Below are 27,997 nucleotides of genomic sequence, written 5' to 3' on the forward strand. Positions count from 1 at the left end.
ACACTGACTGGAATGTAGAGCTAGTATAGAGTGCACACACACACACACACACAAACAAGCACAAGCACACAACGCGCCACGTGCAAATAGTATCACAGAGGGTGTGCGCGCCAGCACAGGGAAGGTCCCTCCTCGCACGGCAGCTGATCATTCTGACCTTTAACCCCCCAGGTCTGTCCCAGCACCCCCCCCCCCCACCCACCTCCTGAAACCTGACACAGTAGAGGAGCAGCGGCCAACAGTGTGTGTGTGTGTGTGTGTGTGTTTGTGTGTGTGTTTCTGGATAGCAGAGTGCGTTTGAAAAAAAGGACAGCATGCGTGCGCAGGTTTGTGTGTTTTATCCGTGAGTGCGAAAAAGGTACGATCAAAATAGGTAGGTGTGTGTGCAGTGGTTTGATCAAAACTCGTGTGTGTGTGTGTGTGTGTGTGTGTGTGTGTGTGTGTGTGTGTGTGTGTGTGTGTGTGTGTCAGTCATGCACCACCTGGGTTCTCATCCGCATAGCAGAGCGATGGCACCCAGTGTCCAAATGTCTCTCCCTTCCTCCTCCTCCTCTTCTCGCCAACCAGCGAAGGGAGGGGGGAGGGGCCGTCTGCCCTCTAGTGTGCGGTGGAGCGTGGACGGACGGACGGACAGGCGCGGGGGGAGGTGTATATACACAGAGGGTGACCCACGGCGATGACCTCATCGAGGCGGTGGTTGGGGTGGTGGGTATGCGTGTGCGTGTGTGTGTGTGTGTGTGTGCGTGTGTCATGTGTTAGTATTCAGAGTCGTCCAGAAGGCGGACCTCCTCGTCGCTGGCCGCTGTGGCCGGCGGTTGCCGCGGCGACGGTGGCGGCGGTGCGAGGCGGCCGCGGCGGCCCGTGAGGGAGCGCACTAGTTGAACATGATGGTGTCGGGGTCTTGGTTGGCCATCTGCGCCATGTGACGCAGGATGTCCTTTTTTGTGATGATCCCCAGCAGGCGCCTGCAAGGGAGGGGGAGAGACAGAGACACAGAGAGAGAGAGGGAGACAGAGAGAGAGACAGAGACAGAGACAGAGAGAGAGAGAGAGAGAGAGAGGGAGAGGGAGAGGGAGAGAGAGAGAGAGAGAGAGAGAGACAGAGAGACATAGAGACAGAGAGATGGTAGAGGTAGACAGAGACAGATAGAGAGAAAAGGATGATGAAGGAAAGGGGGCAAGGGGGAGGGATGAGGAGAGGACATCAAGAGAAAGTCAGCCGTGGAGGCGGGGGGGTGGTCCCCCCCGGTGGGCTCTGTTAGTGAGGTCATGGTGGTCGGTCGGCCAGGGAGGCCGCGGTGGTCTCAGCTCAGAGGGTCCCACGGCGGATTTAGCCGATCCAAATACGTTGTGATGAAAGACATCATTTTACGTTGATGGACAAAAAAAAACGCACTGAACTAATGACTCATACTTCAACAATACATGTTGTACCGTCATTGTAACTATAAAGGTTACCATTTACTGTGTTACTCATTGAAGAAACACGTTAGGCTTATACCTATGCTTAAAGGACCGGGCGAACCCATAACGGTTTAGTAACGGCAGGCGTTTCGTCACAAATAGCGCGTCAACACATCGGAGAACCCCCCCCCCCCCCCCCCCCCTGTCTGAGAACCACAGTGGCCGCCATGGCAACAAACCCATCAATCGCCGCTACCGGAATCCCCGAATCAAAGAGGTTGTGGAGAGAGAGAGAGAGAAAAAAAAAAACACAACAAGAGAGAGAGCGAACAAAACTAAGAAATTAACCCCATCAGCTGTGCACTTTGTTCACATGCTGGAGACGGGGTACTGGAGAAGGATACCAGACGCTGCTGCGTCACACCATTTCCCCCCCGGTTTGTTAGGTAGAGTTCCCCCCCGCCCCCCCAAACCCCCTTCAACCTCCCACGTTAGAGAGAGAGAGAGAGAGAGAGAGTGAACCGCATCACCCTACAGGAAACACGAAGCGAGGTAGGACGGGGTTTGTGATACAGAAAGGGAGAGAAGTTGGGAGCGAAACAAGGAGGAGAGCACGCCACCGTCACAGAGTCTTGGTAGAAGTCCCCGCTGTGTGCACTGTCCAGCTTATACCGTCGGAAGAGGAACGGTTCAGAAGTGTTGGATTCAGCCTTTGACTGTAGAACAACTGTAAAAGTGCTATCATTTTCACTTTCATGTTAGGTTAAGGCAGAAACACGCTGAGAGCACGTCTATGAATATATACCCAATGTACATACAAATACGTGGAATACCGTTTGAGGCAGATTAAGTAAAACAAGACTATATTGCTGTCATGTAATGCAAAAGACCTTGTATAAATGTCCATGCAATAACAGATTATCGTTTTGGTTTTTGCAGTATGCAAGAGTAATTAGATATCACAAACAAACAATCTCCGATCTTGCTGAAACAATGCAATATGGGATTTGTGACAACAACACAAATCGAATCAATGGAAATGTGTGTTTGTGGATCACGGCAGTGAGGGTGTGCATCATTATAGGAACAGATGTACCCATCTCGGGATGCAACACAACAGTGGTTCTCTGTTCACACCTACAAAGCCAGGTGAGGGAATCTAGGTCTGTTTCAGGAGCACCTCATAGATTTACGTACAGTAGTATTCATGCGGTTAGTCACTGTGAATACAAAATTGTGTAGAAATAAATGATGAACATTTTGGGGGTCAGGATTAAGGACCATAAACTGCATTTAAAAAAAATGCTGAGGTGCTTGTGAATTCAGCCTCACAACTAAAATGTAGGAAACAGGGGGGCTGGACGGGAGGGGAAGGGGTTGCCATGGGGACATGTGGATTCAGATACCCGCAGGGCAAAGAGACAACGATGAGTTGGAGAGAGAGAGCGGTGAGGAGAGAGCATCTCTAGGTACTCAAACAGATATGGGTTCTCGCTTCAAAAGATGGACCATAGGGGTCCAAAACTTCAGCTTAGTTTATTTAACAAATCTTCAAGGTTAAATAAATAAACGTGAAGGAAGACTGAAGCCATGTCCAGGCCTGGAGGGAGAGGCCAGAGAGAATTCAACAGAGACTGCTTAAATGTGACATATTGTACCACCAGGTGTGAGTGTGATTAGCCGTTACAAGCCGTTTTGAAAATCTGCGTCTTCTGACATCACAAGTGGGCATGTCCACCAAGATGTATGAGGGATAGATGAGCAACGTTTGCTGCAGTCCACTGGGTAGGCTGGTCTATCCAGCACACATCTAGGTGGCTACATCAGCACACATCTCTACACGCCCACTTGTGATGTCAGAAGAGGCATATTTTCAAAATGGCTTATAACGGCTAATCACACTCACACCTGGTGGTACAATATGTCAACTTTAAGAGCGAGAGGGGATCAAAACACTGGTGACACACTGCCCACCTTCACATGACAAAGCCAGGCCTGGGGGGCCTGGGCGGGGTCATGAAACTACCTTTTAGCTGTGGGCTCAGCTCTGTTGTTCGCTTTGCTCTGATTGGCTGGAACTGGAGCGTCACACCAGGATTTCATCACACCTCGTTAGCATCCTCGTTAAGAGTATTGCGAGAGGGGCGGTGGGCGGGGTTAATGGTGGGGGGGTGGGGTTAGTGGAAGCCAGTTTGGGGGAGGGGTCAGCAGTAAAGGGTTACACTAGAGGAGCGATATTACAGGGAAAACAGGGTCGTTTGCTTGTAACAAGGTCCAGTTACTACACCACTACTAGGAAGGGAACCAGAGGCCGCTAACCACAACTACTGCCGGAGGGAGACTCCACCAAAACATCATCATTGTCACCACCAAGGATCTCACCACTAATGAACAGGGGGGGAGGGAGGAGGGGACAAAAAGGGTGAGGGGAGGGAGGCAATACCGAACGTGATGATTTGCTCAACAGCCATTTGCAGTTCACCCCCTCCTCCTCCCCTGCACCGTGTTCACAACAAAACAATAAATACAAAACATAATAGCACAAAAACCATCAAAGAAACAGCCTCCTTTTTCCTAGTTACTCGCCAAGTGGTCGTCAAGACGACGTTGCTACGGGCGGCGGCCTGACGTCATCGCTCTGCGGAGACCCCCAGGTTGCAACGGGGGGAGGGGGATTTAAAGAATACAAAATATAAAAACAAACAAGTTAATCGTGGTCAAAAGAAAAAAAGGGGGTGAAACGTCTAGGATTAAAGATGGTGGCTGTTGATGATAGAGGGTGACACACACACACAGGCGTAACAGGCATGGTCACATGACTGCGGAGCACGAGGCTCCAGGGACGATAGGGCGAGAGCTGTTACCGTTAAAGAGAGAGAGGGAAACTAAACTATTTAAAGGCTCTATGAGGAGGTGGTGTGAGAGCGGTGGGATTCCTTTGGGAATCAGACACGTTCTTCCCATCCGTGTTACTGTACCATCAGAATTAAAGAATAACGGCCTCCACACACACACACTTGAAACCTCCTCGTAGAGGCTTTAACACACACACACACACACACACACACACACACACACACACACACACACACACACACACACACACACACACACACACACACACACACACACACACACACACACACACACACACACACACACACACCCCAACTACAGGGTTAAGGTTAAGACTAACGCAGGTTTCGCTAGTGACACAACTAGTGCCCTACTAAGCTCGGGTTAAGTACGGACGAGGCAGCCGGATGGAAATGGTATGCCAAGCCGTCGTCACGGAGACTACGAGATGACTTGATGTGACAGTTCCCATGGTGATCCCAAATTACCGTACACGTGCATCATTAATCACCGCACAACCCCAAAGCTATGGCTCCTAAAGCGAAGGGTGTACTGATTTCTTAATTATTTTTACAAATCGTTCTTTTTTTCCCAATTCCGTCTTTAAAGACAAAGGAAAAGAGGACCAAAAAAGCTATTCAAAACTATGAGCTAGTTACCTTACTTAAGTCTTACTTACAATAAGTCATTTTCATATAAAATATATTTTTTAGAAATATAAATTGTTTTGTAATACTTTTAAAGAATTGTTATGCATCACAGCTTTACAGACGTGCCATCTGTCGACAGACGTGCCGAACAAGAGAGGACTGAGCGCTCAAAAATGTAAATAAATCCACACCAAAAGTAAACCAAAACCACGGCACACGCAGAGGCCCGACGCAGAGCCGGCAGAGAGGTTTGGAATGGGAACTGTCAAGACCGTCTGACCACACCAAGGTTCATGCATGCCTTCTAGGAGGCGGAGCCTAAGAGACTAGTGTGAAGAGCAGAAGGAGGAGTCATGGGGGGAGAGGGGGCGTGGCTAATCACCGGGAGCTCCGCCCGCTGCTCGAGCTCCTCCAGATGCTCTAAAATATTCTTCTTGGTGATGATGCCCAACAATATCCTGCAACACACAGCCGTTACTCGGCAACAGCACGCCACAACAACAACAACAACAAAAAACAACAACCACAGAAAGGAGAGAGAGGAGACACAAGAGACAGCAGCAGCACAAATCATACGTAAACAGACATAACTTAAAACACGCCACAAATTAAGATCAAAACATAACATATATGAATATCAGTGTTAATAAACGTGGCCACTAAAATGAAAATCTGGTTTGATGGACTGTCGGACTAGAAATAACCGGTCTCAAACGTTTATATCTTTAGAAGATGTGACCGTGATGTCAAGCATGGTATTTATGGTGACTATATTCAGTAGTTGTTTAAAATCTTGTGTGGAATTGACTCATTCCATTTGATATGGAGCTCAAACACTATTTTAAAATGGAGCTAATACAAATTAAAAATAAAATAAGAACAAAATGAACAAACTGCTGCCATCCTTAATCTCTGCATGCTGCGACAGCATGTCAGACTAACTACCCGTTTGACCTGCAGTGCAACGCCACCATCTCACCACCACGGTGGCTAAAACTTGTCCACCAGGTCCTGAGTGGATCCACAACACCTTTTAAGACACTGAAAAAACCCTGACAGCACCGGTCATGTCCAAAGACACAATTGTACGTCTAAATATAATCTTACATCTTTGCGCATCCGACAAGGCTCAGGGAAAGTATTTTATCTCACAGAGCGACCTTTGACCTTTGCATGTTTTGGCGAAAACCCTCCACAGGATTAGTTCGTGACGGTGAGCTGAGCGGTTAGGCCAGGGTTGTGGGCAGCGAGGCAGCAGGCTGTGTATGTGGTTGGTGCTCAGGCATGTTAGTAGAACATAGAGGATGAGGGACTAAAGGAAGGAGATTGGGCCGGTTTTATCAATTTGTTTTATATAGACGTATATTTGCTAAAATATTTTTTTTAATTGATATTACTGTTGTATGGATTATTTTAGTTTATACGTCCTTGGTTGGAGCATTAACATTTCAACCCCCTTTCTCCTTCTTTGCAGGACTATAACCATGGCACCTTCATCAGCCTAGCTAGGTGACACCACCGAGAGTCGACGTCAGTACCGTAGTAAAAACTCACCCAAAGACAAGGAGTGCAGAACAACGTCACACTACAACGCAGACCGGCAGAGACTCTCCCGAATCAAAACAAACCCCCAAACCTCAACTCCCGTGAACGCACCTGTGAATGGGACCAACCCCCCCACCTCTGACCGGAGCACTCGATCGGCCCGGCCCGACTCACCCGTTGTGGGTGACCAGGCACTGGCGCAGACCCAGCTTGCGGAAGATGTCCACCACGATCTCCATGGGCGTGTGGTCGGTGACGGTGAAGGGGCTCATGTCCAGGATGGAGCGCAGCTTGAGGGGCCGCGGGCTGTCGGCAGGCAGCGTGGGGGCGTGCTGTGTGAAGTACACCCTGGAGGCCAGCACGATGCCCTCCTGCTTACGACGAGCGTTCTCTGGGGGACGGGGGAGGAGGACGGCGGGGGGGGGGGGGGTGGGGGAGAGGGAGGGTGGGGAAACATTTTAACAGAATAATCATGTGCCAGACGGCTTCAATTAAAGCTGCTTAGTGGGTAATGGCATCTGTTAGGGGAGCGAGAACGACAGAAAATAAGGGCTGGAGAGATAGGAAGAGGTGGAGAGATAGAAAAGATAGAGAGAGAGATAGGAAGAGGTGGATAGAGAGATAGGAAGGGATGAAGAGAGAGAGATAGGAAGGGTTATACATATATACACTTATGCACATTTATAAAACGGGTGGCTTAAATCAAGCGATCTGATTGGTTCCCAACTGTTGTATAATGAGCGTATACACACAGCTATGACGCCCGTTCAGAGTTCAGTATCACTCCGCGCCTAACTTGAACTGTTGTTTATTTATATATAAAAGCAATAGCATAGTTCACTAAAGCCTAAAAATATGTTGATTGCTGGAGAGGGTGGAAATGTTGTAAAGCAATAGGCACACGGTGAGTGAACTGCTCAATTGTAGGCTAAATTGCCGGTGAACCAAGCTACCGTCTCTAGCCTTTTCTCTGAAGGACGCTACAGTGTGTTGCATAGCAACCACCGCGCACTGCAGGCAGCCAGGAGGGACTACATTTTTGTATTTGTTAAAAAAATGCTTTTCCGACTTTCTCACTTTTTCAAAATTGAGGGTGTCTATGACTTTCATTTCGCCATACTTACGTAACCGTTTTATAAAAGCAATAGATCACTTCAGTCAGTGGTATACGCTCATTATACCACAGTTAAGGGGGTCGCCATCCCTCCGCTGCACGTCAGGACGAACAACACTCCTTAACTGTGGTATAATGAGCACATACCACAGCCTGTCGTGATCCATTGCTTAAACATACAGCGATGGTGATGTAATATTATAAACATGGGTAACAACCATAAAATCGTGTGCGCGAGGGGGGTCCTCAATGATGGCGATGATATATAATATACATGTGCAATACGTATATAATATATAAAAAATTTATATAATCTAAAAAGGATGTGTGTGGTGTTGTGGGTGGTAGGAGGGGGGTCAGCTCAGCGACGACGATGTTACATTACAAACACGGGTAACATCCAAAAGAACCGCGCGTGCGAGGTGGGTCCCCTCACCGATGGCGATGGTGATGTCGCGGCGGAGCGCAAACCCCACCAGCCGCTGCGACTCCTTGGACACGATGACGGGGAAGCCGTTGTAGCTGGTCTCGCTGATGACCGCCTGCAGCTCCTCCACGCTCAGGTCGTCCTGGGTGAGCACGGCCAGCGGCGGGTCGCTGCGGCGCGGCCGCATCACCTCGCGGGCCAGCGTGGTGTGCGTGAACTCCTCCTTGGCGTCCAGGAAGGGGTAGCCGTTGAGGCGGATGTGCGACTCGTAGATGCCGGCGCGGCCGAAGGCGTCGCCCACCCACTTGCTGGTCATGACGGCCGCCATCAGCGGCACGATGTACTCCAGGCCGCCCGTCAGCTCGAACACGATGACCACCAGGGACACCGTCATGCGCGTCACGCCGCCTGTGCCGGGACGGGTGGGCAGGGGGGCGGGGTTGAGGGTTCAGTGGGGATCACACAACCAGGGTGAGGGGGGGGGGCATGTTTGGCCCAACTCGAGGGATCATTCCCAGCCTAGCCTGGAAATCCAGACCCACATCTAGAAAGCTGTAGGGTCTGGCAACGAGTAATGAAAATGGCCCAACTCGAGGGGCGGCACCAAGCAATGCATTTGAAAATATCACTGCACGCAATTTGATAACACGACGACCAATCAGAAGAATACAAGGGGTGACGTATCCAGACCAACCAATAACCAATAGATAAGACTCTTGCCGTATCCGTTCAGTAAAACAGGGTTAGAGACCCAAGACTCAGTTCTGCTTCACTCACTCTCTGAAGACCCTGTCATGTTTAATTAAATCCAACCAACATGCTGGACAATAAACATCCTCTCGTCGGATATGTGAGGTGCAAATATGTAGCCTGGAGGGTAAATAGCAGCGATATGCCACTTAAAGGCGTCGTTGTGCACCCTGTTCCTCAACATTCATCGCCCGGGGAACCTAAGGCGTGTGTTCTGTAAACAGACGTTCAGGTTGTCTTGGTAGATTTGCCTCGTCGGGTGTTTGCAGGGGTCATATTTTGTATGAGAGTCGTTTCGCTCGTATAAGTCAAATAAAATAAATGTTGTTGTTGCAAAAGGGTGACATATTATACCACCAGGTGTGAGAGTGATTAGCCGTTACAAGCAGTCATGAAAATCGGCCTCTTCTGACATCACGACTTGTAACGGCTAATCACACTCACACCTGGTGGTATAATATGTCACCTTTAATAAAAAATAAAAAAAATACAAATGTAAAAAATATTTATCATCAAATAAATCCCAGTGGTGGTGTGGACTCACCGAGACAGGCGGCCGCCCCCACCATGGCGTACAGGCCGGGCGTGATGCAGTCGGCGCCCACCTCGCACCACTCCTTGAAGATGAACCAGTCGTGGTGGTAGTAGGCCAGCTGCTCCATGGCGATGCCCACGATGCGGCCCGCGATGGCGCCGATGGCCATGCTGGGGATGAACAGGCCCGAGGGCACCTGTGGGAGGGGAGCCAGAGATCAGCTTCAGGGGATGTGTTTGAATAACAAGAACAGGCTGGTGGAGCAGGTGGAACGACTCCAAATAATAATAATAACTTGAATTGATATAATAACAAGTTATTATTATTATTGAATTTAATAATAACAACTTGAATTTAATAACTTGAATTTATTTAATTTATTTATTGAATTTATTAGTAACCAAGTTCGCTTAACAAAAAAGGGGAGGGGGGGAAGGGGGGGAGGGGGGTTAGTGGTCAAAAGACTTGAAGAGAAATATTTTGAGGTGGGTCAGGGATGGGGCAGAGTGGATGTGGATTGGGAGGCTGGACCAATCCACACCACTCCACCACCACCACCACCACCACTATCATTAAAATCTATTAGAGTTAAGAGGAAAGACCCTTTTCCTTCCAGCTGCCTCGGAAATGTTAATTGTGCCACAGGATGCCCCGTTGAGATTAGCTTGTGTGCAAGTTTGCAACAGGCCTTCAACAGGTTCCTTGTCATGCAAAAAATAATGACTCTCCTTTCAGCTCAACTCAACTTTGAAGACTAAAACACACTTGATACATCACTCCATCGTTAAACCCTGCTAAAACATTTTCCATTGCCACACCTAAAGAAGCCTGCGGATAATATATTATTACCCGCCTCATCGCCCCCCCCCCCCCCCGACCCCTTCCACCCAGCGGTGTCGTCGTAGCCCGCCCACCTTGAGTCCGAAGGTGAAGATGGTGATGATGATCTTGAAGATGAGCGCCAGGCAGAGCTGCCACATGGCGGCGTAGACCCCGGGTGCGGCGGGCCGGTTGGGGGTCTCGTTGAAGGCCTTGCTGCCGTTCATCTGGCTGCGGTACTGGCAGAGCTGTGAGGACTCCAGCGGGCCGCAGTCCGTGAACAGCTCCTTGATGAGCATGCTGGTGTTCTGCCGCGTGTACGGGTTGGGGAAGGCCACCACCGCCGTGATGGCCGCCACCAGGATCACCTCCAGCACCGGGTACTTGCCTGGGGGGGGAGGAGGTAGAGGGTCAGCGGACCACCGGCATGGTGGTGGAACAGGGGGACTAGGCTGATGGGGACCAGACTTATGAGGTCCAGCCTTATGAGGACCAGGCTAATGAGGACCAGACTAGTCTTAGGGTTACTAGTCTTACAGGGAGCAGGCTAATGAGGACCAGACTTACGGGGAATAGGCTAATGAGGACCAGACTTAAAAGGACTAGTCTTAGGGGGACCAGACTTACGGGGACTACAGTAACGAGGACCAGGTTAAGAGTGACCATGCTAAGAGGGTCCATTTGATTTGAAGTGAAAGGTGTTTACAACATTTATCTCCAGGCTATCCATGTCCCACGTAACACTGTTTCTAGAATAACCCTTCAAGTGTGAGCGGACGTCTAAACCACTTTTGACGACACATTCTACGACCCCGTTCCAAAGCGCTTCGGGGGCCACTGACCGAAGCGGGTGGACTTGCGTCGCCGGCACCAGGCGATGTTGGCCCGGATGAAGAAGGCGCCCCAGAGGCCCCCGAACACGCCCAGCAGGATGAAGGGCAGCAGCTCAAACAGGTACCAGGGCGTGTGGTACTCCACGTAGAACAGCACCAGGCGGCTGTTCCCGAAGGGGTTGATGGAGCGCAGCACGAACGCCGCCACCAGGGCGGCGAAGAACGAGCGCCACAGCGTCTTCAGGGGGAAGTAGTAGCTCACCTGCAGAGGAGGGAGGAGCCTGTTAGACACAAGGCCCCGCCTCCAGGCTATAGTGGGACCCTCGCCGGAGATAACCCCGGCTCAGAGGTCAGACCTATTAAGTGTTATACTCAGGCATATCAATTGAATATATATATATATATATATAATATGCTTCTTTATTTTTCTTATTTGTGAAATAATTTGAACATCTTTTGTTTATTCGTGCTAATCAAATCAAACCTGTATTATTAACCAAGTATTATTAACTAACTATATCTACAACTATATGTAACTAGCTTCTTCGTTTAGTTATACAATTAAAATCAAAATCTAGATACATGATTGAATAAAGATAGATTTACAATACATATCTAGCTTCGACGTTTAGTTATACAAAAGCAAGATCTACAATTAAATTAAGAAAACATTTAGTGTATAGGTAAAGAAATGTATATCTAGCCTCTTAATTGAATTATTGAATATTTACATAATACTTAATACTACGTTCAGTACAGTGATTGTATGTACAGTGCTTCCCGTTATTCAGTGATAATAACAAGTGATAAGGAGTTAAGTGACAGTGGATCATGTGAATGTACTGTGTGCATCATGTGTTCTGAGACACACCTCCTCCAGGCTGAAGAGCACCCCCCCTATGGGCGCCCCGAACGCCACCGACACCCCCGCTGCAGAGGCCGCCGACAGGACCTGAGTACACAAAACAAACGCACCTCAGACCCCATCCCCCACACACCCATCTGTCAAGTCATATGCAGGCACACTAGTAGCAACGCATGCCACCCCCCCCCCCCCCCCCCCCCCCCCACTAATTTACATTCTTATATTAGGCCACACACACACACACACACACACACACACACACACACACACACACACACACACACACACACACACACACACACACACACACACACACACACACACACACACACACACACACACACACACACAAACAAGAGTTGTCCGACACCGGTCTGCAACCATTCACCTGACCTTTGACGAATACAGAGAACACAGGCTGCTGCTGCCCCCGCAACTACAGTAAGAGATTATAGATGTAGCAGTGTATCCAAGGCAGGGCCTCACTCCAAAATAAACATGAATTATATTGCTTGTGAGGACCGCTCTACATGCCATGTGAACAATCTGCCTACAATCTTTTTGTTTAAACAACACCTCCATTAACACAATTTTTTATCTCTCTCTCTCTCACCCACCTCCCTCTTCTTGGCCTCGTTCTTGCTGTACTTGGGGAAGAGGTAGGAGAAGATGTTTCCGCAGCAGCAGGCCACGTGCACCAGGGGCCCCTCCTTGCCCAGGCTGAGGCCCGAGGCCACGGCCAGCACCAGCGTGATGGTCTTGATCAGCAGGGTCCACTTGCCCAGGTAGCCCCGGATGATGAACCCGCTCAGGATGGTCTTGATCTGGGGAGGGGAGCGGGACGGGAAGGGGGTTACGGTGGTGGGACAATGCAGGCGTTCGAGATTAGGTCCATGCATTGACATAGGTTTTTTTATAGAATAATTTGGCCTGCGAAGCCCTTTGGGACCAAGTGTGATTACGCTCTGTCTACTTCAAACTAAACTTCAAGCTAAACCAGCACACTTCAAGCTAAACTTCAGGCTAAAAGGGCATACTTCAAAATAAACGTCATCTTAACCAGCATACTTCAAACCAGTATACTTCAAGCTAATCTTAACAGGTCATCCTTTGGCGCAATCAACAACATTTCTGAGGCAGCTGGAAGGAAAAGGGCCTTTCCGGCTTTGTCTGAGCTTTAATAGTTTTGAATGAGAGTAGTGGTAGTGGTGGTGGGGGCGGTGGTGGTGGTGGTGGTGGGGGCGGTGGGCTTACCTCTGGAATCCCTGAGCCGCAGGCGTACGGGGCAAACACCTTGACCAGAAGGACGGCCAGGAAAGCGAAGGACAGTGCCCAGTAGATGTACATGAAGTAGTTCATGATGTACGAGCCTGGGCCCTGGGGAGGGAGGGAAGGAAGATGGATGCTGTCACTGGCTGCATTTTCACCGGCTCCGATGTGTGCCTCCTTCACCTAGCGGCCATCTTGGTTCTACATGCCAGCTAGTGTTTAGAACCAGGATTGCCGCTAGGTGAAGGTGGCCCATAGAGATAGCAATGACAAAAAATATCTAAATCTCTGTTTTGGATTTGCCAATACAAATATTTATGGAATTGTTGGCGATTTTGATTCTTGACCTTTTCAATTTTTTGCTGCTATTGATTTATTATCAATTGATAACTTTATAATGTGGATGCAAAAGGTTGATAAACATACCATTTACCACACTGTTTATCAACATTTTCAAAACACCTAAATTCATCTCATATCACAATATTGATTTACGGACACATCCCAAAACACACATCACTCACAGTCCAGTGTGTATTGTATTGACTATGCACATGTGTTGAAGTTTGCATGCACATACTTGTGTGTTTGTGTACGTTTTCACACATACTCGTGTATGTTTGTTGAAGTTTGCACATACTCTTCCAGGTTTCCCCAATGGTGCAGCCTATGCATGTGCATGTGTGCGCGTGTTTGTTTTATGAACCTGAATGTGTGCGCACACACACCTGATGTGTGCGAATGTATGTGTATGTTGGAACCTGTATGTGTCGAGTGTATGTACAGTGTGTGTGTGTGTGTGTGTGTGTGTGTGTGTGTGTGTGTGTGTGTGTGTGTGTGTGTGTGTGTGTGTGTGTGTGTGTGTGTGTGTGTGTGTGTGTGTGCTTACTTCCGCCTGCCCCAGTATAAGCTCCGCCCAGCTCTTCCACTGCGGACACTTGTCCCTCTCGGCGAAGGTGGTCTCGTTGGACGTCCAGCAGCACTGCTCGTGGTTGAACCACATGGCGCTAAGGCACACGCCCTCCTTCAGGTCGTTCAGCCAATCGGCCGCGATGTCAATGAGACCGGCCAGGGCACCTGATTGGAGGAGGTGTGGGGTTAACGACCGTGAGTCAACCAATGAGAGCATGGGTTTCCTGCCTTATCTCACCTACCAGGGAAGTGTAACTGAAATGTTGCCACTAAACAGCTGACAACTCACTCCATTGGTCGAAAAAAGCAGTGTCATGGGGATTACCTCGCTGCCTGCAGGTCTGAGGTAATGTTTACAAGGGATACGCAGGTATGGCGTGCATGTGCGTGCATGCGTGGGAGGAATGAACTCTGGACGCTCTCGTAAAAGGGCAAAACAGGTGAAAGCATCACTGTGTGTGTGTGTGTGTGTGTGTGTGTGTGTGTGTGTGTGTGTAGGAGTCTTACCTGAGGCCAGGCCGGTCAGGGTCACCACCAGCCAGCCGGACCAGGCGTCGTACACGCTCTTGGAGAACTCCCATGTGGACTCTTTCTTCTTGCTGTTGATCTGAGAAACACAGACGCTTGAACATCATCTGGAATCCTTATTTTATTTTTCTTTGGTTCGGTTCGCACTGTTCTATGGCAACTAAACACCCAAATGGATAGTGCATTGTTTTGGTACCAAGATCTGGTTGTGTGTGTATATCTCGCAGACGTGTGACCATCTAGTTGATCGGTTGTCAGTAGCCGAATACGCGACTATCCAAATAAATCCCCATTTGCGTGGAATACCCCTGTAGCATTCAGCCTAAAAGGGCCCTCTCCATCATAAACCGTACAAAAACACAGCCACAGCGTCTACACATTCAGCCCAATGGGAAGAGACTTTCCCCAAGCTGAGGCTGTCGCTACGGTAACACAGTGTTACCCTCCCTCCTCACCTTGCGGTTGGGCTGTGCAATTAATATTATTACAATACAATAATATTATTCATTAAAGCAGCTGGATACATATTTGTACATTTTGTGTCTTTTCATAAAGGGGAAATTTCCAAGTTTTCAGTTACAAAGTGTTTTTGGAGAGAAATGCTGAATAAATGCATCATGTTTTCAAACATTCAAAAATATTCGATATTGACCAAAAATAATCGTGATGATTTTTTTTTTCCATAACCGAGCAGCCCTACCTTGCGGTGCCTCTCGCGGTCCTTGCACTTCTCGCGGACCCAGTCGATGGTGTGGAAGTCGTCGTACGTGCCCACCCCCGGGATGGGCTCCTCCAGGAAGTCCAGCAGGTGGGTGGTGCTGCTGGCCACCCCGCCCCCGTTGGACATGACGTAGTTAGAACCTGAGGAGAACCACGTGGGTGAGGTGGTGCAGACGGAGAAGGTTTAGGATAAATGGAAGATCGAAACGAACGAAAGAAAGTTAAAAACAATGTCATGGATCAAGTTTCCCGGAGTGCCCTTCGTTTTGTAAAATGTTTAACCTGCTTGTATTTTTCCTTCTTCTGAAAAATAGATTTTTCCTTGGACTACATGGGTTGCCCCAATAGACTTCATTAGCAAACAGCAAAAACATGTTATTCCAATTCACTGAGTTGTGCACTCAACCACAAGATCATCTCTGCAGTGTTTTATTATTGTAACTCAATGTTTTAAATTCTTGACAGATAAAGTTGAATTGAATTTAGGTGATTAAAAAAAACAGTGTGAAAGACAGAGGCAGGCCTCTGATGTTCTTTGAAATGAAACAAAACGAGTGATTATGTTCAAGTTGAATGCACTGCTAGCATAAAGAAGATGGACTATGAATAATGGCGTTCACGCACGTGCGTGTGTGCTAGAGTGCCCCAGCCCAGAGGGGTCCTCTCCTCTGACTGCCCCATTTTGTTTAGTCATCCCTTCCCTAGAAACACTGCCTTTGTGCACATCTAGCAGAATTTGGTTTAATACAAGAAGCCTTTTTTTTGTTCATATCACACACCGGGCGATGGAGAAACGGACACTGACTCCAATAAAGGGTTTGCATTCAGCCAACAGAAATGTGTTTTTTGAAAAGCGTGTTGGTTTTGAAAAGCGTCCAGAGTAATTATTGATTATGCGTTCTCTTTGTTATCTCTCCTCATCAGGGAAATCTTTTCAAATGTTATCCTGAAAAAAAAGCAAACTATTCTGTGTTTAGCTAAATTAAAATTCTAATCACAATAATGAAGGGGCACAGCAGTAGCAACCATTTCCCCCCCCAAAGAACTGTACCCGAATGACATATAATTAATGAAAAGCATGCATTATTGTCGCTCTGACGACACAACTGGAACTTCTCGGCCAGGTCTAAACCAACACAGTGCACGCACCTATGTAGACCTGTGTCATGGTTGATCTATTCCCCTCGCTGGCCTTCATCCATTCTCCGACCACGTGGTCAAACAAACAAGGGAACGAGGGCGGCGGCAGTAGCAGCAGCAGAAGCCCCTGTTAAAGTCTGCCCTTACACAGGTAGCCCGTATCAGGCTAGACCCGAGTGAGCCGTCGCCTGGCTACCAGCGAGTCAGTAGGGGTTTGGTCAGCCAAGGAACACGGGGGACGGCAAAGCCTTTCATCAGTGTTCAGTGCTCAAGCTATAAATCAAGACACGTGGCTTTGAGGAACGGAACGGGAATGTCTCCCTAAGCTCTGTGGATAAACTTATTGAACTCTCAAATGGCTTTTAGAAGTAGCTCCCCTCCAAATGTAAACTCTGCCATGTTTCACATTTATCCTATGGTTGGTCATTTGATTGTTGATTCTCCAATTAGCCACATGGAGAAAAAAAATGCCATTGATTTTCCTTGCCAGTTTAACTTCAGAAGAAATGTCAATTTACCCAAATGTGACACAATAGTTAAAGATATTTATTTACTTTGGTTTATAGCCTACTCATTTTGTAGCTTTAGGCCACCGCAACCTTTATGAGGAGTCTAGGATAAAAGCCAAGAAACAAACCAAACCACTAAAAACACAGATAAACCATCAGTCTGTGAACGGAGCCGCAAGGCAGATTAAGGCAGAGCAGGAAACAATGATAAAAAAAACATTGCCATGCAATGTCCAATTAGGATGGCAGAGAGCCCTCCATGCTGCCAAAAACCAGGTCCAAACAAGGAAGAAGTGGGAGGATTGTGTACCGGTAGTGGCTAGGGGTTCAACCTCAAGCTGAAAGTTACTGGGTTCGATCCCCCATGTCAGCAGCCCTACCCATGGGCAAATGAGAATCTTCCTTTCCTTTTCACAACAGTCCGACTGTTAAAGCATTAAGAAACATATTGCACCACTTTATGACTCGTATTGTCAATCTTGGACGATTCATTGATGAAAACAAAGATTGCCCAATCATATCCTGTCGGCGACGGGGAAGAGGAAATGAATGTGCTGTTGCTGCTATCGTAGAGACTGCTTCATCTGCAGGAGTCGCTCAAGTAAGGGGTCTTGGCCTGTGGACTGTTGGACTGTGGCCTGCAGTCTGGCCTAGCTGTGGAACAGAGAAGGGTGCATACAGTGTATATGTCTAGTTGTGCGGTGGCATGGGAAAGACAAGATAGATGGAGCACTACGGAGCAATTCTAGCAGACTAACACGAGATACAGCGCACACGCGCACACGCACACGCACACACACACACACACACACACACACACACACACACACACGATCAGCAGTCTATCTCAATGCAAGACTAAACACTCAGTGGGCTTCCCTCTTGGAGCAGCAGAGTCAGACATGTTTTCTGCTCGCGTCAGGTCCATCACTAGGCCAAAGAACTCCAAATCTGCAGTCTGTCATACAGCCAGCACAGCACAGCACAGCAGACCCAGCTAGGGAGGGAGTACCTGTGAACGCAGGCGGTCAGGGTGGGGTATTAACCTAGATCCACACTCACGGCTATATCTGGAAACACCACTACTGCGTCCGGCTAAACGCAATAATCTGATCAGAGGGGCTGAATGAATGACAGGCTCATCCGCCTGACGCTACGCAGCGCCACCATTTACGCGACATCATGCAGTGATGTCATCAAGGGACATCAAAGACGGACCCGCCAGTTATCATTGCCCGGCTTATCAACAGGAGGGCGTGATGATGACGAGGACAGACCGGAAAGCAGCAGCCAGTCGCCTGATGGGGATTGGTTGGACTTTCCTATCGTCATGAGCTTGTGTTGCGGAACGCAGGGGCTAGGTTAGCTGCAGGTTGATAGTATTTTATTGTCTTAATAACCCAATAAACTGGACATGATATTTGGGGAGGGGGGGCGGGGGGCAACTGACTGCAGGCTTTGTGAACCAGATCCCTGACTCATCAGAGAACCAGACCTAGAAATTAAGGTGTATTTGTCTGGAGACCATTAGACATAAACCAACTGCTTTCATAAAGGGCCAAGAGCTTAGGGGCCTGGCAGTTGATATGGGCCAAGAGTGGATTTGCATCTTTTCCTTTCCAATATTATTTCTTAATTACAGGTGGCCTGAGAATAGGTCTGGTAAGGGATTAGATAGATATAGCTTGTTCTAGTTATTAATGAGTCATTCAAATAAAAAATGTAAAATAAAAGTAGGATCACTTCAGGGTGATAAAGAGGCACAAAATGATCAATAACACAAAATCACGATCAAACATATCCCGCATCATTCTGTGAGGGCCTTAGATCAAATTCAAACTTCTACGTATTCAAAGTCTGAATAGTAAACAGGACTCACTCTGCAACTGAACCCTGAACTGCACTGCACACAACCCTGGGGGTTTATGACGACTTCCTGTAGCCTATGCCCTGCTTTTCTTACATCCGTTCCGTCGTTGACGGATCAAACTTCTACATATTCAAAAGCTTATCCCACAACAGGTCTCTGCTACTGTAACCCTGGTTGCTTGTGAGACGCAGAACACCGTGTGTGTCTCTCGGGACTATTATATGGGTGCTCGCTTCACTGCTCAAACCCCCACCACGAGCACGCGCGTCGTGCACACGCAGCACCTTAATGTTGTGAAACGGCTGACGATTACACCATGACCACGATGGACACACAGGACGTAGTGTCCAGTAAACGCATTCCCCATCTCATGAATCAAAACCTCAGGGCAACAACCGCACCATCTTGACGCGCGTTGCCGACACACACACACGCGCACACGCACACACAGAGCAGGTGGTTAAGGCCCGGATAAATCCGCTTGCTTGAGCGCCACAGTAATGTCAGCCGTTAACACGGCAAATATACCCAGTCTTACCCCATGTATCTGTACACACACACATCGCATTTACCATTTTTTTTTAACAACATTTGGTATGGTGTCGTGGCGGTGCGGGAGGAAGAGGCGTGCCAACGGCTACGGGGGAAAACAACCGGGGGCGGGAGAGACGTGACCGCGGCGTACCTCTTTTGGGAATCGTCTGCAGAGGAATGGTGTCGCCTCCCCCGTCGTAGGGCAAGTAGGGGTCGGCCGACACGTCCTCCTCGTCCTCCATGTTGACGGACTGACGAAGGCGAGCTAAAGGCGCTAGGCTAGGGCTTCTCCGCGAGCGGCTAGCTGCCCTGCATGCGAGTATCCATGTTGACGGAACAGCGCAAGACTAGTGGATCGAGCGCGTGTGTGTACGAGTACACGCAGTGGCTCTCTCTCTCCCTCCCTCCCTCGCTCGCTCGATGTATCTCTCTCTCCCTCCCTCCCTCCATGGACATCTCTCCACCGCAGCAGCTGACTGCTATTGGCCGGTGATGTCATTCAACCAGGCACTCGCTTTACGGTCGCTCAATGGCTGAAACCAAATAAATAAAACCAATATGCAGATCTTTTTTTGAAATACGAATAGAATACATTGTAATTTCGTAACAAGAGCAATGCCAAGGAAAAATAATGGATGCTCGTGTATGTGAATGTATTGAAAATAAAAATAAAAATGCAAAATAATAATAATCTTGCTCCAGCTCTTCTGGTTGACTTGGTCCTTTACATTGAGGAACATTCTGGGAGTTATTTTTATGGGATCATGTCACTGACATTTCTGAACAAATAAACAGGGTTGCATTAGAGAATATTTGAGTAACTATGGAAGGAAATAGTTGTGTTTCTTAGGGTCAAATGGAGAACGTTCTTGGTATAAGACAAGATAAACCTTCATTCATCCCCAGAGGGAATGCAGGTGTGTATCTATGCAAAGTATATTTAGTGTGTGTGTGACCAGCTCATGCAAATCCTTCTCCGGTGAATCTACAATCTAGTGTTGAAGAACTAGAAGTGCTTAGAAATACCTTTTTAACATGGGTTAGGGTTAGGTTAAGCATTCTTCTACTTTTAGGATGGCCATTTACTAAGGGTCAGGATAGTGGATTTGGAAACCAATACAATTTTATATTTTGAGTGGCTAGCCACAATAAAAAAAATAGTAATATTATGCCTTATCGTCTTTGTGCTCCCAACCTCCCAACCTTTTTCCTTGCCCCCCCTTTTCAAGATTTTAGAAAATGTCCTTCCTTTCCATCTACCAGCCAGGTCCTTGATAAAAGTCCTTTAAAAGCAGATTCAATATTTAAACAGCCAAACAAACAAAGAAGATAATGTATGCACTCAGGGTATTACATGACACTTTGGATTAAAAACTGCCACAAAATGGCATGTATTTATCCTCCCAACTTTGTAGAAGAACTGTTGTTTAGCAGCCCACATGGTGCATGACAACAGCTCTGTGGAAGCCCATGTCCTGCTTTTCGTGTTGAACGCACCTCACATGCCCTGATCTAAGTCTGACGTCTCAGCCAATGGGATTCCACATTTATAAATCAATACTCAACAACAGCTCCATTAGTATTTATGCACCTTACCACACAGTAGAGATCCAGTTGCTAGGATATGACGTATGATCTTTTGGCCAAGGGGGGGGCTGTAAAGAAGCCTGTCCTGTGCGCTCCGCGTCCACGAATACACGGAACACACCCCCAAAACCACACAGGAAGTTGCTTCAGAGACGAAGGTCGATGAAGATGGATCGACATCAAGGTCTAAGATCTAGCTAGCTAAACCCCCACCCTCCAAGAAACCGATCCACAGCATTACCAAACAGCTGTACAAGGGGTCTCCCCTCTACCTTGTACCCCGATGATGTATAGAATTAGGGCCAGTCACGCACAGAGAGACGGACACTGTAGTGGCGCCTGTAGTAGCTCATGTTCAGCTAGCATCTGGGGACTGACAAGGTTTTCTGAAATTCCAATTGGCTGGTTTGTGTCTGGGCGGCCAAACCAGTCTGTCCAGAGTAGTGTGTGTGTGTGTGTGTGTGTGTGTGTGTGTGTGTGTGTGTGTGTGTGTTTAATATAAGAAAGTAAAACAGCATGTGGGAGTGTTCAGAAAGCTGTTTGTTATTCATATCTTCCGCACATCTAGACTATGATTAAAGTAAAGACTACAGCCTTGAATCACCTCGATCAAACAGTCTTTGAATGTAATTACTGCTTGTAGTTGTGCCGCATGAAAAACAAACAAAATAAATTGAGAACTGTGGCAAAATCAAGGATGAGCTCATTTCTTTCAGGTGATGAGTACAATAGTGGGCGGAATATGAAGAGAAGGACTTTTCTGTGACTCTAACCTTTGTAAAATATCTCTCCTCTTATGTGCCGTTAATATTTGGTCAAAATTGACCAATATTTAGGGATGTTTGTGAGGGTAAACCTGCATTAGTTAATAAGTTGTTAACGCCTTCAACTTGGAGGACTGTCCATAGGTCAGATTTCAGGCAAAAACAATGCAAACCAATCAATGAGCATCTAGATTGGAGGGACAGATATGTAACCCAATCCCTGGCACAAACACAAAGGATACACCAACCCCCCCTCACCCCCTGGTCACACACTCCCTACCATAGTCTAGTGAATAACATAGTCAGCCGGAGAGATTAATAATTAACCGACTGGGCTCTTTATACCATAGATACCATTTGCTATTACACAATAGACGTTCGCAATCTAAAATGCCTCAATATTTGAAATGAAAAAATATAAATTTAAGCTGATGGACTCCCCATGACTCCTGATTAAATGATACCAGGAACAAAGATGGCTGAGTGACATCACGAGATGCCTGGTCACATGACACGGTCACATGACTGGGCCATTGAAGCTGAGCCCCTTCAGAAAGCTTCCATAACGAGGCCCACTTCAGATCATGGCACGCTGGGCTGGGCTTTTTTATTTGCGTCAAACGGTAGCAAAGCAGCACAGTGAAACCGTCAAACATGGCAGACACATGCGGTCGTGTTTGGACAAAATTTGGGCTTCATTTTTCTACAAACTAAAAAGAACCTGTAACTATAAGAAATGACAGGCCTCTGTCACCAGTGAAAAATACATATGAAATTGACATACATTGCTGTTTTTTCGTCAACTGAATATGGTGGAACTCAATGGCTCTCCTAGAGCAGCGATCGTGGACAAAGGATCGATTGTCACGTTAAAGCACTCTTTGTCCCCGCCTGAGACGCAAACCAAATAAATGTGCACTCTAGTTAATGAGAAAGAATAACCCATGTTGACTAAACTAAACTCTGAGATGCAATTACCTAGAACTCAATTATCCAGGATGCAACTGGACTGGTTCAAGTCTGGTGACTGGAGACATCTCGACTACAGAATGCATTTGATACACCGTCTGAGATATACTATCCAAGGTGGCAAGAAGGTAGAATTCAACCCAATGCCTCGTCGCATTACATCCATGCTATTACAAATATATTCACAGCACACGGATATGAAGGACACACAGGTAGCCGTGTGTCAGGATATTTCCTTTTCGGTTTTCTAAACGAAAGAGTCCGGAACTAGCTGCGCTCTGTACTTGACACCGCCACCTAAGTGATTAAAGTTGACCGTACACAGAGTAAATAAACTCTTGTTTAAACATCTCTGGCCAGAGGTAAGAGAAACACACGCACTGCATGTGTTCTGGTGGACGGACCAAAAGAGGGAGACAAGGGACATCCTGGGAAAGTGACACACACACACACACACACACACACACACACACACACACACACACACACACACACACACACACACACACACACACACACACACACACACACACACACACACACACACACACACACACGTGTTTTTTGGAGGCCTTTCTGGACAGGAGAGTGGAGGGAGACGGGATAGTGGGTTGCAAGAGAGCGGGCAGAGCCAGCGAGCAAACGACGGCACGCCACGGACACGCCACGACCCGACCCTGGGGGGGGTAGACCACTTCCGGTCGTTATTTCTCCGAGGGTGGGGGGTTGGAGAGATGAGGATGAGGTGGGTCGTCGTCCCCCACTCCCCCCCGTCCATCCCGTCCCCCCTCCACTGCCCGCTACCTGGGGAGGAGGCGGCGTCCCCGTCCAACAGGTTGTCGTCCTCGGTGGTGTGGAAGTCCATGGTGGCGCCGGCGCTGTCCAGCAGCTCCTCGTCGCTGCTGGCACTGGTGATGCTGTTGTAGCTGCTGTAGCCCGTCCTGCAGTAGCCGCGGCTGTACAGCTGCTCTGACTCCATCTAGCGACGCACCGCCCGTCCTCTGGGGGGGGCCCGGGGGGGCGGGGTGTGTGGCAGGGCGGGAGAGGAGGGGTGAGGAGAAGAGAGGAGGGAAATGAGGGGGAAAGGCGGGAAGGGACGGCAAGAGAAGAGGATGGGAGGGATTAGTTTAGAGAAAGGGATAGGACAGGGAGGGATTTTAGTGAAGGAGGGAAGGGATGCGGGAGGAGAAGATGGGGAGGGATTAGAAGCAGAAAGGAAGGAAGGGATTAGTATAGAAAAGAAAGGAGTTAAGGAATGAGGGAAGGAGGGAACACTTGGAAAAAGGGGTGTAAGAAATTATGAAAGAAAAGAGAAATAAAAGGAAGAAAAGGATTAAGTTATGTTGACCAGAACGTCCAAATAAATGCAGAAAGAAAGGGAGAGAAGAGCAGATTACCCAGGAGAGAACATCCAGGAGACAAGGAGAAATAAGGAAAGGAGGACGAGACAGTGTGCTGAGCATATTACAGGTTAAGACAGAGTTGACAGTAGTAGGACTGGGTGATATGTCACCAATCTATTTTTATAAAGCATATTAGCATATATTAAAGAGACGGTGAGGATTATGTAATAAAGCTGCCATCAGCATTTTTCCTCTCCCCACTTTGTTTTGATTGAGTTTCATGGTTATCATGCATCTCTTACATGAGAACCTTGAGACTCAATCAAAACACCAGCAAAGAATTCTGACTGCAGCTTCAAATGTTCTCCCAAAATCTAACGTGAAGCTCCTTGTATTGTTTTCTCAACACTACACTACACATTTTGCACCCAGCTCTGAAGGGAAGGAGGTTAAATCAGTCCCATGCATCACAGATGCAGTTCGAAAGAGAAACAAGGACCCCCGTATCATTCCCATGCAAGCATTCAATTAGGAACCTTAAGTCCACACACACACGTGCATTTAAAAGGAAAACACACACCATTTAAGTTATATCCCACAACTGGAGATGAAGAGGGGGATAGCAGAGAGAAGATTGAGGAAGAGGAGGAATAAGGAACCATTCGGGAGGAGGCTAGATCGATGCAGCCGTTTTAATGTGAACTTGAGTTGACGACTGTTGATGATGATAATGACGAAGGTGACGCCGATTTAACGTGAACTTGAGTTGAGGAGTGATGATGATGATGATGATGATAATGACGAGGGTGACGATGACATCGTTGAAAAAGATGAGCTTCATATCTTCTCCCTGTAGGTCAGTGAAGGGGGGTTGGGTTTGGGGGAGGGGGTGATTGACAGCTGTTCTCAGCTGACCACAAGGTTCGGCCGCAGGCATCGATCATGACCCATCAGACTACGGTGTTACAATCCTGTGACCAAAGGGAGGACTCACTCATTCCTCAGAATAATGGGTGAATCAAAACACTGCCTTTACTGTAAGGATGTTCCTGTGGATCAACTTTTCTACTACTAGCTCCTTTTTCCTAGACTACGTCAAATTTGGCTGAGGTCGTCCAAAGACGTTTACAGCTGTAAGCTTTGCAACTCAATGTGCACACACAGGAAGTTTATTTATAGACAAAGGATTTAGTATTATTCAACACATTATCACCGGTCCACATAACCCTACCACCGACGTGAGGCGATTACGTTAGAAACATGCGGAGCAGAGTATTACTTTAATTTCAAACACTGCCACCCTGTGGTCAAATATTCAACTAAACACATTTTCTGGCATCCAGATGTAAATTAAGCTTGAAGGCAGCAATGAGATAAGCTATCACGGTCAATTTGGATCAATACTTTCCGTCTTGGCAGACAGGCCTCCAATTAAAGTACATCAAATGGAAAACATCAATAGATCTGTACCGGTTGATGCTGACAGTTTGACTACCAACTAAGATGTATAAACCATTTGAGGAAAAAACAAAAGCACAAATCAAAAGATGCTTCTAAACATATACCTGGTAACAGCACTTCAAGAAGGGCATTAGCTACATTTGAAAAAACTACTGTATTCTCAAAACTGGCTCTTGCTTACTTATGAGTGACTACACATCAATAAGAAGTTCTATTTAACCCCTAGCCCTAACACAGTGACTCCAAATCCTTCAAACGGGGAAACATGAGAACATACCAGTAACCAAAAACATCAAATTCCAAAGAGCAACAGCAAGATCTCTTGCTGAACCAATAAACAAAAACACCCGTGGACTACAGAGCGGTGAGAAGACCAAAGCAAGAGAACAACCCTACTCTCTCACAACAGGACCCAGGGTTTCCCCGTGGAGCTGAATCAAATCAACTCTGCTCGGAAATCAAATTGCAAGAGTCCATGCCTGTAACAGCTTTCTGGCGTATGACCAGTGGAGATAACAGCTCTGCGGTTCACCTCACATGATCTGATGCACCCTCGCTCCACACACACACACACACACACGACCTCCCCCCCCCCGCCGAACAAACATAGGTAAACTTTTTGGGATTTCTGCCAGACGACCAGGTTGATTTTGGCAGAATGCCAGAAGGGAAGGTCAACCACACTTCCCATCCTTATATGATCTTTGTCTTTGCTGTTCCCTATGTCAACAGCCTTGTTTGTTTTACCCCGATTAGTTTCATGGACCTCATACATACATACATACATACATACATACATATTGCCTGTTTCAAAGCCTGGACTTAATGCAGTTCCCACAAAACCTGGAGGAGGAGAATCCTAAAACAGGCTGTTTTTTCCCCCCAGAATCCTGAGGGGAAACACTGAAATATCAGAGACACTAATCTCGGAGCATTATGCAACCAGCCAATATCGGTGCCTTCTCTCTCTCCCTCATCCCTGTGAAGGTGTAACCGAGGCGATCGCTACCGGGTTGTGACTCAGCGTTTCCACCCCCCCCCTCCGCCTCCCAGCAACAGGCTCAGGGAAGAGAGCCTGTCTCCCCCAACAGCAACAGGCTCCGGAGAGGAAAGAGCGGGGACTCTCTGCAACTAGTTAGCCATAGCTAACTTGCAACAGCTACAGCTGCGACGTGCAGCTATGTGCTTTACTTTCTCCACATCCTCCAGGCTGTGTAGAAATAACAGCCTTCACCACAACATGCTCACCACACTCGTAAATATGATGGCTTTGTCAGAGCCCCACACTTATCATCCTAGACAGTACTGCCTGGTTATTCATTTTTGTTTTGTTTGACCCTTTATAGACCCAATAGACGCTTTTCATAGAGGTGTCATCATAGGAAAAGCCGTACACAGGTCTCCCTCATAACACTTATTATGGGTCTGCTACTTTTATGTACCAAGGCACATGGTCGAAGTGTGTTATCATCACTAGTTTATTCTACTACAGTTGCCTCATTAAACAAAAAGACCAGACCTATTAGGTTTATGAGCGACACTTGAGTTTGTCATGCTAAGGGCAATTAGGCGTGAACCAGTTAGGGCATGAATTAGGCTACATACCTATTACAAATCTACACAGTTAAAAAGGGAAAATCTTGGTATTATGGTATAATGTCGAGACTGGCTAATATCACTTATTAGAATAAGGGTATTTGAAAAAAGGTAGGGCCCTATAGCTGTTACAATTAAACACACAGCTGAAACAAGTGGAGAAATACTTCAGAACTAAAATAGACCCTCATGGTTGACTCGTGTAACATACCAGAACAAATAAGGAAACTTTGAATGACTTTGCTTTGCCCAAGTTGGTTGGCATTTGGTTTAGAAGGTTACACATTAGTTTTCTTGTTGGGCCATAACAGTGCACAATTGTTTAAAATGTCAAAGCAAATAAGCCTTCTGGGGGAATTTAACCACATTATATAATTAGCTACATCATTACACTCCATTAGGACCATACTGAACTAACTTGTAGCTGTGTAATGACGCTGTATTCGACCAAACGACTGTCACATAGCACACAAGTAAAAGGTTTCACAGTGGAGGACACTATAATACAATACCAAATTATTACGATCAACTGTTATTTGCACATGTGCATGACTTTAATGAACCGTACGACACGGATTCAAGGCCTGTTTGGGTTTGATTGCAGCGAGAATTCGATTTCCCCACACACATCCAGCAATAATGAAAGGAAATCCAAACTAGTGGTGAAATGCATTCACCATGTCCAAAACTACAAAAAAGGAGGAAGTAAAGTCCATGTAACTCTCTTTTGCTGTAAGAAGATGATCTGTTATCAACCGGTGAGTTCACAAAATCTGACAGGGAACGAGAATGGCCTGAGATATACAAACACATCGCACTCCAACTCCACCCGCAGCAAGCACACACACAACCACACAAACCCGTACCTTGCAGATGCCTCGATTCCAGCGCGGACATAGAAGTACATCGTTCTCCGCCGAGTTAAAAACGACGATTTATGCTACAGAAACGTGTTTGACATTCTCCACCATCCTGATGTTTTTTTTTTTCCTGAACCA

The 27,997-nt window shown here is 47.3% G+C and overlaps 1 protein-coding gene across 2 annotated transcripts; it reads right to left on the reverse strand.

The window, feature by feature from the left end:
* Window positions 1-592: 592 nt before the first annotated feature.
* Window positions 593-27,984, reverse strand: clcn3 (chloride channel 3). 2 transcript variants are annotated; one of them, XM_084487186.1, is made up of 13 exons: window positions 27,866-27,984; window positions 15,207-15,367; window positions 14,486-14,585; window positions 13,956-14,143; window positions 13,052-13,174; window positions 12,415-12,621; window positions 11,804-11,884; window positions 10,942-11,194; window positions 10,195-10,487; window positions 9,290-9,476; window positions 8,005-8,403; window positions 6,629-6,845; window positions 593-965 (listed from the first exon to the last, which is right to left on the reverse strand). In XM_084487186.1, exons 1-13 carry the CDS (start codon window positions 27,894-27,896, stop codon window positions 875-877), a joined length of 2,331 nt encoding a protein of 776 aa, XP_084343312.1. In that variant the 5' UTR covers window positions 27,897-27,984; the 3' UTR covers window positions 593-874. The 2 variants fall into 2 exon arrangements, with proteins under 2 accessions (XP_084343312.1, XP_084343311.1); XM_084487185.1 differs by lacking the exon at window positions 27,866-27,984 and adding an exon at window positions 19,431-19,684.
* Window positions 27,985-27,997: the final 13 nt, after the last annotated feature.

Source organism: Micromesistius poutassou (assembly GCF_964030765.1).
Source record: "Micromesistius poutassou genome assembly, chromosome: 23".
Taxonomy (NCBI): domain Eukaryota; kingdom Metazoa; phylum Chordata; class Actinopteri; order Gadiformes; family Gadidae; genus Micromesistius; species Micromesistius poutassou.